This window comes from Bubalus kerabau, chromosome 23 (genome assembly GCF_029407905.1).
Source record: "Bubalus kerabau isolate K-KA32 ecotype Philippines breed swamp buffalo chromosome 23, PCC_UOA_SB_1v2, whole genome shotgun sequence".
Lineage (NCBI taxonomy): Eukaryota > Metazoa > Chordata > Mammalia > Artiodactyla > Bovidae > Bubalus > Bubalus kerabau.
In genome coordinates this window covers 40538683-40553249 of record NC_073646.1, presented here as the reverse complement: position 1 = coordinate 40553249, position 14567 = coordinate 40538683, and the positions used below count along the sequence as shown (strand labels likewise).

The window sequence follows — 14567 nt, the reverse complement described above, 5'->3', positions numbered from 1 at the left end:
CGCCCCCAGCCCAGCTCTGAGAGCAGCGCCCACAGCCCCACCTGGCCGTGGACAGCCCTCCCTCCTGACCCCCGCCCTTCACAGCCTTCCGGCCACTGCTCCTGCGGGCCAGCTCCCAGGGGGCGAGCTTTGGGAGTGAGGAGCCGGCGGGCCGTGGAGGGGCCGCCTCAGCGCGGCCGCATCTGCAGTGAGGGCAGTGAACGGCCCCGGGGCAGGGTCTTGGGTTCAGGGGTCCCCAGGTCCTCCGAGGCAGGAGGCCCGCCTCCTAACAACCATGTAGCCGAGTGGCCGCCGGCTCCTTTAAAAGAAGCAGGATGTCTCTGTGTTCGTGTCGAGCCCTGGTTAGGGGCTGCCGCCGGGGACCTCAAATCCTGTGAGTTACAGTGGAGCGTCCGGCTCGCCCAGCCAGCCAAGGGCTGGGTCATCGCTGCAGCCTCCTTCCGGTCTCCAGGAAACTGCTGCACTTCCCTCCTTCCCCAACAGCGCCAGCGGTTACGAATTAGATCCCCACGCCCTCAGCCGGCTGCCCTGGGGGAGGACGGGTCCGGAGCCCCCCAGGCCCCTCCTCACACACTGCCTCCCCTCCCCGCCCTTGTGTGTCCCCGCTCAGATCCTGTTCCGGGCCAAAGACCTGGACCCTGAGCCCCGGAGCCACGTGGTGCGCGGGAACCACACGCAGTCGGCGCTCCTGGCGGGCCTGGGCAAGTTCGTGCTCTACGAGCTCCAGGTGCTGGCCTTCACCCGCATCGGGAACGGGGTCCCCAGCCTGCCCCCCATCCTGGAACGCACCAAAGACGACGGTACGTCGGGGCCATGCCTCCGCCCGCCCCCCAGGTTTGCTGTCCCCATCCATACCCTTCGGACGGTGGTCATCTTCAACTTAATTTTCAGAACACTCCTTCTCCCCTCAGTTCAGCAGAGGAAAATGAAGCAAAGCTGTTTTCTGACCACAGAGTGCCCCTACGGCCAATTTCAGCCAGAGTGAGTGTTTACAGGTTAGGGGTGAGCCTGAAAGGCCGGATGGGCCAGGCCAGGACACCTCAGGCTGCTCCTGGTGGCGTCAGCACAAAGCTGCTGAGAAGCCCTAGGTTCCCTGGGATGGCCCCCTCAGAAGGCATGTTTGAGGGGCTGGGGTGCCCAGGTTCCCAACCCCAGAAACAAATACCTCTTGATGATTGTCTAAACTCTCAGCCATGTTTCTCCACTTTGCAGATGTCAGCCACCCAAGGTTAGCTCCTGTACACGATCTTTGTTAACCAGACTGTGGCAAATATTCTGCCCCGCAAAAAACCCAGGCTCAGATTCAGCTGAAAGTGAGGCACCAGAGATTTTCTTCAGCCTTTTACTGAAGGAATTAAATCAGCCCGAAAAGTGCTCTAACCGCTGAGATGACACCCTCCTCCCTGTCTGCTGGGAGGCAGCACGGGAGCTGGGCCTCGCCTGGGTCAGAGGAGGGGGTGCCTCAAGCATTGTTCTTCCTCAGGGGCTGGTCTCAGGGCAGCCAGCGTCTGAAAGGGACCCTGTGACCTGAAGGCCATGTCTTTGCAAAACTGTATGTTGTGTCCAGGACCACCCAAATAAACAGTAACAGGGGTGTTTAGTAATGGTTCCTCAAACTTGGGAGGATATTCTTCCCAACGCACAGGCAGGGGAGTCGTGGACCGCCGTCTGTTTTTGGCCACAATCATGATATAAACTTGTTTCTCCTTCCCCTCATTTCATCGCGATGCAAGCGATCACCCTTGGGGACAGTGAGGGGCAGAAGCCATGGAAGACAGACCAGACGTCAGAGTTTCCCATTTGTGAGTCGGTCCTGGCGTGTGAGCCCGTGGTCTCCTTCCATTTATTTCACCCAAACGCAGGGGTCAGAGCACAGGTTTATAATTTAAAATACCGTTCTCAGCTAAGTAGCTGGAGGCAAAGTTCACAGCCCTGGAGTGGCTGTCATGCACGTCATTTTATTTCTATATCGATTGTTCCATGCCTGTTGCCTCTTACCTGGGAAGAGTCAGCTCTTAAGTTCCAGTGAGAAGTTCCCACGCTGGCCACACATTTACTAGCTTGTCCGTTTAAGTAAATATATTTTACAGTGTCTACGACCCTATTATTCAGTGGTGCCTGCATACATAGCTAGTTTTTGACTTACTGGTGCACCAGACCATGAAGAAGAACTATTACATTCATTTGTGGACATCCCCTCTTGATTTTCTGGGAAAATGCAGGAGAGGGCTCGTGTGTCTGAGAGAAAGGCCACTGCTGTGGCCATGTTATTTGGCCAATCACTGTAACCTCCACTGGAAGTTGGGAGCGACATTCAGCCACCTTCTTCACCTTTCATCTGCCATGTGGACGTCCAGACTGGGAGAGGAGTCAGCTCAGATTGGCGAAGTCTCTACTCTGACTTGATGTACCCTCTACCATGCTACTTAACGACTATAGTGGCCAGCTTTGGGCACCACTCAGGGCTCCCAGCGTGGGTCATGAGCGCTGCAAAAGTCACCTTCCCAAAACTCGGAGTGATTCACCCATGAGCGGTGTCGTCAGCAGTCATGACTGGCCTTGGCCGGCCCACAGGGCCCTGCAAAACCCCGCCGTGTACCCGTGTGACAGCCCCAGTGGGGCCTGATTCTCTGGTCTTTTTTTTCCCCCTTCAGCGCCAGGCCCGCCCGTGAGGCTCGTGTTCCCAGAGGTGAGGCTCACGTCTGTGCGGATCGTGTGGCAGCCTCCAGAGGAGCCCAACGGCATTATTCTAGGTAAGGGAGTGGCGGGGACCACAGCTCAGAGAGAAATGACAATTAGATTGATTTCATCCATTTTTATTAGATATCTAAAAGGTTAGAGAAAAAAAATCCCATCCACAGCAGCCTAGCATTTTCTGAGCCGAGAGACCACAGCCCTGTGTCTCCTGCTCTAAGGGGTTCTTCGCAGAATGAAATTTACATTCTGTTCGCCCAGAATCTCTCTGTTCACGGTTCATGGCGGTACCATCTGTAATTGACCTTCCCTCTGCTCAGAAATAACCCAGTTATTTTGATGTGTGTTTGGGAAATAGCGGGCTGGCTTTTCACAGAAGATTCCCATGCGGGCCTTGCTCCAAGGTCCCAGAAGTGTCTCTCTGATGCTGCAGGGCCTGCACCCAATCCTTTGAGGAAGTTTCCCAAGTGAACTGTGTGCTTGGGTCCCAGGGAAGCGGTTTGCTTTGAACTTGGCATTCAGGGGGCCAGCTCTGATAACTTTGATGAAGAGTCTTAATTTGCCCCAGTTTTCCCAAAGGCAGCTAGTTTTATTTTTAAAGGTCATCAGTCCGTTGATTTGTTCACCCTTTCACTGTAATGAATCAGGAGCCTCTGATGTGCCAGGCCTCATGCAGAGGGGGAGGGGAGAGGGAGGAGGGGAGAGAGGGGGCGGGGAGGGGAGAGAGGGGAAGATGAGAGAGGGGGAGGGAGGCGGAGGGGTGTAAGGAGTGAGTAAGACGCTGTCGGGGCAGGTCCTTGAAGAGGAGGCACCAGTGACACGACCGCGTGGTCTCGATGTGGGGTGTGCGTGAGTGCTCACCACTCATTCGTGTCTGTAGCCCACCAGGCTCCTCTGTCCGTGGGATTATCCAGGCAAGAATACTGGCGTGGGTTGCCATTTCCTCCTCCAGGGGATCTTTCCAACCCAGGGACTGAAACTGCTTGCCCTGCATCTCGTGCTTTGGCAGGCAGGTTCTTCACCACTGAGCCACCCGGGAAGCCCTCGACGCGGGGAGGTTCCGCAGAATGCCCTTCAGGGCAGCGTCTCCTGGATTGGGGCTCAGGGCTGGACGGTGTTTTCAGCCTGGAGCTTGAGGATGAGTGTTGGTAAACAAAACATTGGGTCTGCTCGCCCGCAAGCAGTAAAGCCAGTCTCCTGACACCGGGCAGTGGAGAAGGATAAAGAGGATAAAGCATCTGCCTGCAATGCAGGAGACCCGGGTTCGATCCCTGGGTTGGGAAGTTCCCCTGGAGAAGGAAATGGCAACCCACTCCAGTATTCTTGCCTGGAGAAGCCCATGGACAGAGGAGCCTGGCGGGCTACAGTCCACAGGGTCGCAAAGAGTCAGACACGAACCCTTTGCAGCGTTTACTGCTGGGCGACACGCAAGGCGTCAGGGCAGCTGGTGCTCAAAACGCCCCAACTCCCCAGTGGGTTTCAGTCGGTTGGGGGTGTGATCAGCGTGTGCTGTACTGTGGCTGGTGGACGGCGAGGTGACAGGCGGGGTCACGGGGGTTAGCCCAGCACTCCTCAGGCTCCGCAGACCTGGGGGCTATGTGCTCAAGGTCATTCGGTTATCCAGCGCTTACCGCCTCCCCTGCGGTGGGGGTCTCAGCATCTGTGGAAGAACTGAGGGATGGCACACACTGTTCCCGGGTGCTTCAGAGAGGTGCCCCAGCACACGACACAGGGAGGGGGCTGTCCCAGGAAGACCCAGAGGGTCTGCTCCGTCACACGGGTGGTTTCCAGAGTCTTGAACCGAACGCTGCCTTCCGCCTGCGGGAGCATAATCATCCCTGGGGGGTGTGGGCCGGCCAGGCTGCGAACCCCTGGGAAGGCGTCGTGTGCAGGAGGGGCCAGCGGCCCAGACCTTCCCACCTGGGCCTTCGAGGGCCCGGTGTGTCTCCCGGGGCCAGGCTGGCCCTGAAAAATATGGTCCTTCCTCCTCCTCACCCACAGCAGACCCCAAATACGTCTGCTCGGGTTGCAGGTAATTTGACCATCACACCCTAAACACAGCTTACAAATGGCAGTAAAATGTACCACTTACACCTGCTCTCCGGGTGAGGACTGTAAGATTTTGTTTGAAAAAGGGTTTCACTTCATTAAAAAAAAAAAAAGTTTGAAAATCTGTGCCAAGGGAGTCCCCCAAGGACCTTGAGCAGCTAAGAGATGTGATCAGACTTGTCTTCTGGATAATAACTGGCAGCCGTGAAAGGGCGAACAGCGAGGCAGATACTTGCCGAGCCCCGGCTTCATTAAGACACGCCCGGGGCACACTCGCCACCTGCACAGCTCGGCCCTGTCCTCTGCGGCCCCGGGAGCAGCTGCTATGCGTGAGGACGGCGCTTCTGAGCCAGGTGACCAAGGACCTGCACATTCTGGCCACTAAAACCACAACCATCATCGAGGAGCCTCTGTTGCCGTGTGCGTTTCAGACCCTGTGCAGCTGAGGGGCCCCGGGCAGCTGCTCTCAGGCCCCGGGGCAGGAGTGGTCTGTGGAGCTGACGAGGCTCTCGAGGTGCCCGGGGCCCGCACGCGGGCAGGGCTGCCCTCCTCTGGGCAGCCTGTCATGGAAGCAGCAGGACAAACCGTCTGATCACCGCCCACTCCCGGGGGGGCCCCAGCGAGCTGCGGAACAAGACGCACGCCTGCCCTTCCGCGTCCACACACACACACGCGCTCTGCTTTGTGACCGTGACTTTGAGTGGGCAGAGGAAGGCCTGCCCTTCCGCGTCCACACACACACACGCGCTCTGCTTTGTGACCGTGACTTTGAGTGGGCAGAGGAAGGCCTGCCCTTCCGAGTCCACACACACACACGCGCTCTGCTTTGTGACCGTGACTTTGAGTGGGCAGAGGAAGGCCTGCCCTTCCGTGCCCACACACACAGACATGCGCTCTGCTTTGTGACCGTGACTTTGAGCTGCCTCTCCCAGGACTTCCCTGAAACCCAGGCGGGGCTCCAGCCTCAGCCAGCGCTGGCAGTGACCCTTCCCGAGTCCCCTGCCAGGAAAGACCCCCGTCACCCCCGGGTGCCACTCCTCCTCTGAGAACCACATGAGAGGGCGCCTCCGCCTGCTGCCTCCCGTCCCCACCCATTTCCACCTGGGCCGCTCTCTTCTCCTCTTGGCTCCCAAAGCTCCTGTGCCCACAGTCACCACATGAGTCCCCCATCCACAGAAGCTCAGGGGCTCACTTTAGAATCATGTGCCCTACTTTTACTGGTCTTTAAGTTTTTCTGATCGTGAAAGCAACATGTAGAATGATGATTCAGACCACAATGCAGATAATCTAGATACCGTTTCACAGTCCTCAGACTTAGAAGCACAGAAGGTCTGATGGTCCCCGGGAGAGGTGAGGAGGCGGGGAGAAGCCTCATGTGCTCTCCCTGGAAGCGCAAGCGGAGCTGCAGAGGGGAGGACCAGGGCGGGTGCACCCCACCCAGCCGCCCCCCTCCAGGCCTTAACTCTGAGAAACCCGCCCTCCTGTTCACAGGGCAGAACGCACAGAGAGTCACGGCAGACTGCTTTAAATAACAGGAAATTTAGAAAAGAAGCAAGTAGAAACAACCCAAATGTCCATCAGTGAGGCGGTGAGAAGGCAAACTGGGGGCTATTTGCACAGAGAAATTATAGAGACCGTTAAAGTAGCGAACGCGTGCTCCAGGACGTGCCACGAAAAAGCCTCACAAACATCTGTTGCGGGAAAAACAAGTTGCAAAAGCATCCACACGGCCCGGAGGTGTCTCTGCACACGTGAAAACCTTGCAGACACGACCAGTTGTCATAAATGGGTACACACCTGTGGTGAAGCTGAAGCTCCAGTACCTGATGACTCCCCGGGAAAGACCTTAAAGCTGGGAAAGATTGAAGGCAAAAGGAGAAGAGGGAGGCAGAGGATGAGATGGTTGGATGGCATCACCAATTCAACAGACAAGCTCCGGGAGACAGTGAGGGACAGGGAGGCCTGGCATGCTGCAGTCCATGGAGTCGCAAAGAGTGGGACACGACTGAGCAGCTAAACAACAGCAGCAGCAAAGTCGTGAAAGTCGCATGCAGACAGGCCCCGGTGGCCGGGGTTCAGCGCCCACCAGGGCCCCTCTGTTCCTGCTCTAAAGTGACTGGCCTCCCCTCCCCTTTGTATCCCTATCCCCAGATTCTCAGTAAGGCGGCCTGAGGTCCAGCCTCAGGCGTTGCGTATAGCCTGGGCAGGGAGGGTAACTCAGCAGCCCCTCCGCTCCGTTCCCAGGAGTCACGTAGTCCCTCTGGGCCAGGGCTGCCCACCTCAAGGGGACCGGTGATCAGACCTCCCAGGTATCGTGCAGGGCACCGGAAACCCAGAACAGCCAGTGCCGGTCAGCGCCAGCTGGGCGCTGTGGGCCTTCAGTGCCTCCTCCCTGCTCTCGGACCAGAGAGGTCTCCTCCGAATCGCTGTGTATCTGCACTTGGCATTTCTCTGTGTCCATCACGGACGAGTGGCGGGGCTTCATTCTCCATCACCCTGGCGGCTCCAACGGAAGGTTCCTGCTGGGAGGCACCTTTGGGCCACGTTACGGGATGCCCCCGAGGCGCTGAGAAGTCTGGCCGTAGATCTCTAGTCCCCAGGGGTCCTTGAAAATCACAAAACCCCAGGTCAGGAGGGGGTGGGACTCCGAGGCTGCGTAACACAGCTCGCCACCTCCCCCGACGCCCTCCGGGGCTATGAGGCCTGTAGCGGTAATTGTAACAAACATTGTGTGGGTAACCTGTCACCCAGATATTATTACCGCCAGCGCACCAAACTGTAGATGCTGCGGAAAGACGGGAAAACAATTTCTAAAGATTCAGATTGGTGTTCACAGGGGAGAAAGGAAAACATCTTTTTGCGAGACTCGCTTTACGTCCAGGGACATAGAGTCGGCGTCCCGACTCCGGCGGTGTGGCCTTCTGAGCACATAATCACCTCTGCGGCGAGAGCTTTTGTAATCTGTATCAAAACATGTTCTTTCATTTCCGAAAGAGATTAACAGCGTGAAATACTGAAGGCGCCTACAGGGAGAAACACTTGCTTATTTGCGTAAATATTTTACCGGGAGAGCTCGCAGCGTTTAGAGCCTTCCTTGAGGGGTGCGGTGGGAGCCACCCGAGAGCGGCCGTCCCCCCTCATTTGCAGCTGCTCCATAGTCGCTCAGATGCTGCGAAGCCCAAGTGACGCGTGTGCTCCTCAGACCGCGAGGGTCTGTCCCTCCAAACGGATCCCACCTCCATGCAGTTAGAAGTCAGCCTGCCCAAGGGGGCTGAACCTTGACCTTTAGCTTATTACACGAGGGTGTGCGGGACTCTGCTGAGAATTAGGGCTCAGCTGAATAGGATCTGTGTTAGCAAACGCGTGGTTTGCTCCTCTGTTGGGTTTGTCTGCCCCCCAGCCTCACATGGAGAAGCTGTAAAACCAGCGACCCAGGCAGCATCCGGGCTAGGCTGATGCTTGCCCCCTACTCCTTGGGAGATTCAGCTGCTGTGGATTCCCCGAGCCAGGAGTGGGCACTGCAGGGCCATCACCACCCACAGCGCCTGCAGGGGGGTCAGCAGCCCTGTGCCCTCCTCACAGCCTTGGCCCCGGGGCCCAGGATGGTCCCCGAACAGACAATGGACGGAACTCTCAAGCAGACACTATTTGCTACCCAGGAACCACTCAGTCCTGGGAAGGCCTCACCACCACCCAGGAGGTCCGCCCTCGACTCTCCAGAGTTGCTCTGGGGTCTCTCCACAGTCAGCTCCTTTGACCGAGATGCCCCCCACCCCACCCCCTGCAAAGGCACCCCATCCTTGGCTGCACCTTCTCCGACTCTCCCCCGGCCCTGGCCTCCCTCGCAGATGGCCCGGAACCCACCGTCCAGCCTGTGGCGTGCGCCTCTTTCCCTCCTGGTTTTCTAGACGAGCGACGTGTCCTCATCTTCCGGGTGACTTTGAGCTGCTCGGGCTTCTGCAGCCCACCGCTTTCCCCCTGCATCCCCATGGGCCGCACGTGGTCGTGCCCCTCTTAATTCCCCCCGGGGACCTTCCACCGTGGCTGCCCCCGGCCCTCTCCTCTCCACCCAGGGACCCAGATCCCCGTTCCTTCCTCGTGTGGCCGCACCCTCTGACCTCCTGTCGCTGAGGCTCAGCTCCTGTTTCTGAGCTTGCTGGACCTGGGACCAGATAACGAGCCTTTTCTGTGCAAACACCCCCGTCCTGCCTCGCTCCCAATCCGTGTTCCCGAGTGTGTGGGCCAGCGCTCCGCAGTAGCTCTTGGCTGCTCCTGTACAGAAGGCTCTCTCCTGCTCATCGAGCCCGTGTTGAGGTGAGGTGTGGGCGTTCATCCTCATGGTCACGGCACCGCAGAACGGGACGGCAGGGACACGGTCCCTCTTCTAGGGCAAAGGACAGGAAGGTGCTCCTAGAGTCCAGGGCTGAGGCATTTTCTCCCAGGTGCTCCTTGTGACCTGGATCAGAGACTAGCCCAGGTTTTGCACGGTTCTCCGGGGTCGCCTGGAGCCCTCGGGGCCAGGCAGAAACGCCCCATCAGTCCAAAAGAGACAGAGGACAAGGAGTGAGTAAGGGGCCGAGTGACGGAGCCCGCACAGGCAGGTGGAGGTGAGGTCAAGGGTCACCCCGGGGTTGTGCCCTGAGGGGCGGGGCGGGGAGTAGGGGTGGAGCCTTTGGTGGAGGGCAGACCTGAGCCCACCCAGGAGGCAATTAGTGGTTCCCATTTAGATCGCAGCTCACAAAAACGTGCCTTTGAACAAAATCTCGGTTTCACCCCAGGATTTTTAACTCCAGCAGCAGATAATCTGAGCAGAGGTGAAACGTGAGCAAGAACAAACGATAACAAAAGCACATCAGGAACCACATCTGAATCCTCATTGATTCAGACTCACCGGCGGAAGGTGATTTGAATGATCAAGGCATCTTCATCACACGTGACTCTCTGAATTACAAAGGGACACGTTAAGGGACCGACTGCCGGCTGGTGGGCGCCATGAGGGGGGCCCTGGGATGCCTCTTGTTAACGGCAGTGTCTCCTGCGGTCCCCGTGCCTGGGAGGCGCTGGGCAGGTGGTGTCTGCTCCCCCGGCCGTCTCAGGTGTAGCCATGCCTGCTCACAAGCTGCAAATAAACCTGGTCAGCCCAGAGCTACCCAGAAGTTCCGTGTGCACACACACAGGGCCCAGGCCCCAGGAGTGCATATGTTCACCTGTTTTTAACGCAGAGTTCCTTTCTGCCTCTCTGAGGGCAGAGGGTAGGGTTGGAGTCCTTTCTTCACTAGGCGTGGTGTTTCTTCAGTGGCCGAGCTCACTAACCCTGGGGACACACCTCCCACTTGAGGTCTTTAAAATATTATGTTTGATCATGTTCTTGGTGGTCTGTGTCAGCCTCTGTAGTCTTGGCGTTTGGTCGTAAAGTTCGGTTTGTCTTGGCAGAATCAGTTCAGTTCAGTCGCTCAGTCATGTCCGACTCTTTGCAACCCCATGAACTGCAGCATGCCAGGCCTCCCTGTCCATCACCAACTCCTGGAGTCCACCCAAATCCATGTCCATCAAGTGGGTGATGCCATCCAGCCATCTCATCCTCTGTCGTCCCCTTCTCCTCCTGCCCTCAATCTTTCAAGGTCTTTTCCAAGCAGTCAGCTCTCCGCATCAGGTGGCCAAAGTATTGGAGTTTCAGCTTCAACATCAGTCCTTCCAATGAACACCCAGAACTGATCTCCTTTAGGATGGACTGGTTGGATCCCCTTGCAGTCCAATGGACTCTTAAGAGTCTTCTCCAGCACCACAGTTCGAAAGCATCAATTCTTTGCAGAATACCTTTCCTTAATTCCTTGCCGTAGTTCAGCTACTTTCGTACGGGGCACAGGCTGACTTTCCTCCGGTGGCTAGGTGGACACGGGTCATTGGCTGTGTCCAATCACAGAGCCCCCCCCCCTCCCCCGTCCCCTATGAGACCTGCTGTAGCTGCTGTGGATGAACCATGTGCCCGCGTGGATGGTGCTGCCCGCCCCCCACATCTGATCTCCCCAGGTGCCCCTCTAAACCTGCTGAACACAGGCCTCACCCTGCGCCTCAGTCTCCTTGCAAATCCCGACAATGTACAAATAATAATACGACACATGAAGACTGGAGCAGAAGCCCTGAGGTCGGAGCTGGTGTGGGAAGGCAGCTTACATCACTCTGGCAGCAGTGGCTGAGCTTCAGAAGAGAGCTGGGGGTTAACAGAGAAGAGATGTGCATGTTCTACAGCATAACGGGGAGAAGGAGAGCAATGACGTAACTGATCAGGACGGTGTGACAGGCAAGGGGGGCTGAGGGAGCAAGGGGGAGGGTGATGCTCCCACCAAGGGGGCGCATACTGCCGGGCATGCAGGAGGAGGGCTTCACCCAGGTGGGCGCGCTGACCATGTTGCCCTCCTTTTCCAGACACCAGGTGTCCGGGTGTCTCAGAGCTGGGTCTGCAAGTCCTCTGCCGCTTTAGATGCCAGCAGAGGGACCTGGCAGGGCCTGGTCTTCGGGGAGGCCTGGTCCTTAGTGACGTGACTTTGAGCAGCCATGGACCCTTGATGATCAGGGCACTCGGAGAGACGGTCCGAGCTGAGGGCCCGTCTGGAGCTGATGTGCAAGCCCCCTCCCGCTTCCTTGACTGCGGGGAGAGCTGTCCCTGGGGGAGCCCCCCACCCCACCTGCTCAGAGCCACGGGGGTGAGGCTTCTGGGGAGCAGGAGCGCTGGGGTGGCAGGAGGAAGAGGGGTGTGCAGACAGACAGACAGCAGACACACGGGGTCTGAGCACAGGCGCGAGTGCCTCCAGGGCGGCCTACTCCGGGGAGAAGGGTGCTCCAGGCAGGGAGACCCTTGGGGGTCGAGGACAGATCTTCTAGAAGGTGGTGGCGGGGGCAGAGAAGGCACCACCCTCTGTGCTGCTTCCGAGCATCCTCCGGGCCGGGCCATGGGGAGGAGGTAGCTGTGCTCGCGTCAAGTTCTGCAAAGGATGCAGAGGGGGCCTAGCGCCCCAAGGCCCCTTTCATCCTGGGCCTGGCTTTCCTCTCAAGGGCCCGGCCTGCAGCTCAGATGCCGGCCTGGGAGAGGGAGACAGTACAGAAACCCGGGGCGGTGTCCCGGGTAGGGGCTGGGGGCTTCCCTGTGAGGCGGGTACGGCTGACCAGCAGTCTTCGTGCCCCGCTCCCCCAGGCTACCAGATCGCCTACCGCCTGGCCAGCAGCAGCCCCAACACCTTCACCACCGTGGAGGTCGGCGCCACCGTGAGGCAGTTCACGGCCACCGAGCTGGCCCCCGAGTCTGCGTACGTCTTCCGGCTGTCGGCCAAGACCAGGCAGGGCTGGGGAGAGCCGCTGGAGGCCACGGTCATCACCACTGAGAAGAGAGGTGAGACCCAGAGGCCCGACTCAGTGTCGGCCAGCAGTGGGGAGAGGCCCAGTGTGCCTGGGCAGGGGGTGGGGGGTGGGGGGTGGCTGTGCGAACTGCGAGTTTATTAAGCACCTCCTGAGTCCTTCCTGGAGCTGGACACACAGCTGGTCCACACAGCCTGACACTCGCCACAGGCCCACATCCTCAGCCCTGATGTCTGGGGTACAAGGAGAGAGACTGCCCCTCCCCCCCCCTTCTCCCCTCCTTCCCACCAGAGGTGCCAGAGCCCCCTGCCGCTCCTCACCGTCCCCCCGCCCCCGGGAAGCAGTTAGGCCAGCCCCCACCACTAGGCGACCAAGAGCCCCAGGCCCCAATTCTTGCTTTCCTCCTCAGGGTCCACGCAGCCCCTGCTGAAGGAGCAGGAAACGGACAGGTTTGCTCAAGGTTTGGTGTGACTTAACTGAGGCGCAGAGTGAACTCCCTCAGGAGCAGCCCTGTTCCCCGGCCTCCAGCCCCCAAGTGCCCCTGCCTCCCTGCAGCCCCCATGGCTCAGCGAGGGCCCCAGGAGAGCCAGGCCCCTTCCCGTGGGCCCAGGAGGGGACTCGGGCTCTCAGGCCGCAGCGTGGGCCTCAGGGAAGGGAGTTAGATCCGGGCCCCTAGCGGCCATCCCTGTGGGGCCGGCGATCAGCTGCAGCGTCATTTCACCCCGCATGTCCTGATCAGAACCCACACTCGTCCCGATGCACAGTTCAGCAGTTACTCCTGCCCCTTGGGGCTTCTCTGTTGACGTCAATGGGGTGAGGAGACCGGGCGACAGGCGAGTGACCCCCACTCAGAAACGGGTCCCAGTCCTGCTCCCCGCACCCCAGTCCCTACCCCAGAGGCTCAGAGCAGCCCCCAGGCCACCTGCTCCACAACCTTTATGGTCTCAGGCCCGGGTCGATGTCCAGGGAGCACAAACCAGGGTTAAAGAGGCACTGACCCAAAATTGGAAAGAGGGAGAGCGTCCACAGAAACCTGGAGGTGCCGGGAGCTCCCAGGAGTCATCCAGGATGCCTGTGCCTGGCGGTGCTCCCGGGGAGCGTGGCGGGTCCCCCAGTCTGCCTGTTTCTGCTCTGAGAGTGGAGCATTCTGGGACTAAACGGGGGTCTCCAGCCAGGTCCGGCCAGAGTCCGGGACCCTCACATCGCTGTGGATGACGGCCTGCTGGCCGTCTGAGCTGGACAGCCAGCGCCCCGGGCAGCCGCCAAGCCCCCCCGGAGCCACTCGAGGTGCCCCCGGCCCTGACCTGGCGTGCTCTCTCTGTCGCAGAGCGGCCCGCGCCCCCCAGGGAGCTCCAGGTGCCCCAGGCCGACGTGACGGCACGCAGCCTGTGTCTGCGGTGGGTGCCCGGCGGCGACGGCGCCTCCCCGATCCGGTACTTCACGCTGCAGCTGCGCGAGCTCCCCAGGGGCCAGTGGCAGACCTACTCCTCATCCATCAGCCACGAGGCCACGGCCTGTGTCGTCGAAAGGTACCAAGAAGTGGGGGAGGGCCCTGCCCCGCCCCTGGGGGCCCTGCCCGGAGCTCCCCCCGCCAGCTCCCACCCTCCCAGTAGGGAGACCCACACTGCAAGCCCGCATCTGCCCTCTGGCTGGCCCTCCCATGCTGGGACCCAGGAGTCCCAAGGCCCACCCCGGCCTCTTCCTACCTGTCCTTCTGAGCTCTGTCTGCCCCGCCCCCGCCCCCGAGCTCCAGGATCTAATGAGGCGACGGGGGCGGAGGCCCCCCAGTCCCCGAGACAGATGGCAGCCCAGCCTGCCTCTGGCACCATGTCACAGGCCAGAGTCATGGTCAGGGAGACAACCCTCCTCTATGCCCCGGCCCAGGTCAGCAAGGCACACCTCTTCCGCCTGCTGCCGTCCGTGGCTCCACAGTGATGGCTGACGGCAGGAGCAGGGCTGCCCCCGAGCCAGCCATTTGGTGACCACTGGGTGGGAGGAGGCCCTGGGCTCGCTTTGTCCTGATCCCACCCGGCCTCTTCTCTTGGCCACACCGCTTTGTGGTGGAGGAGATGAGGGCTGTGGGGCGTTAAGTTGCCTGCCAGGTTCCTCCAGATGGAACCGTCTAGATGGGCAGGCCTGGGGAGTGAAGGTCCCCTGGGACATAAGCCCTGGGCTGAGGGGTTGGCAGTGGTCTAGGCCGGCCCCAGGGAGACGCCCAACTGCCGGGGTCCAGCCCCGGCTGATCCAGGGTATTCGAAGCGGGGACGGCGTCGGCGACCTATTTAATTATTTATTCATCAAAGATATAAAGAGTAATAGAATGAGGATAGCTCAGTAGGAAAATTCAGTGGAGAAAAGAGGCTGAGTAGCTTGGTTTACGCGGGAGACCAATAAAACTTCAAGACAAGAAGTTTGCACCACTTACGTAGGCCGCAGGCGTCCTTCCGTTCTCCCGAAGGAGAGGAGACACT

General features: G+C 59.4%; 1 protein-coding gene across 1 annotated transcript in view; it reads left to right on the top strand.

The window, feature by feature from the left end:
* SDK1 (sidekick cell adhesion molecule 1) overlaps nt 1-14567 on the top strand; it is a 744542-nt gene that overhangs the window by 669119 nt on the left and 60856 nt on the right. Inside the window, exons 27-30 of the mRNA XM_055561902.1 lie at nt 611-800; nt 2655-2753; nt 11936-12130; nt 13424-13625. Of these exons, the coding sequence (XP_055417877.1) occupies nt 611-800; nt 2655-2753; nt 11936-12130; nt 13424-13625 (686 nt within the window). The remainder of the gene's footprint in view (nt 1-610; nt 801-2654; nt 2754-11935; nt 12131-13423; nt 13626-14567) is intronic.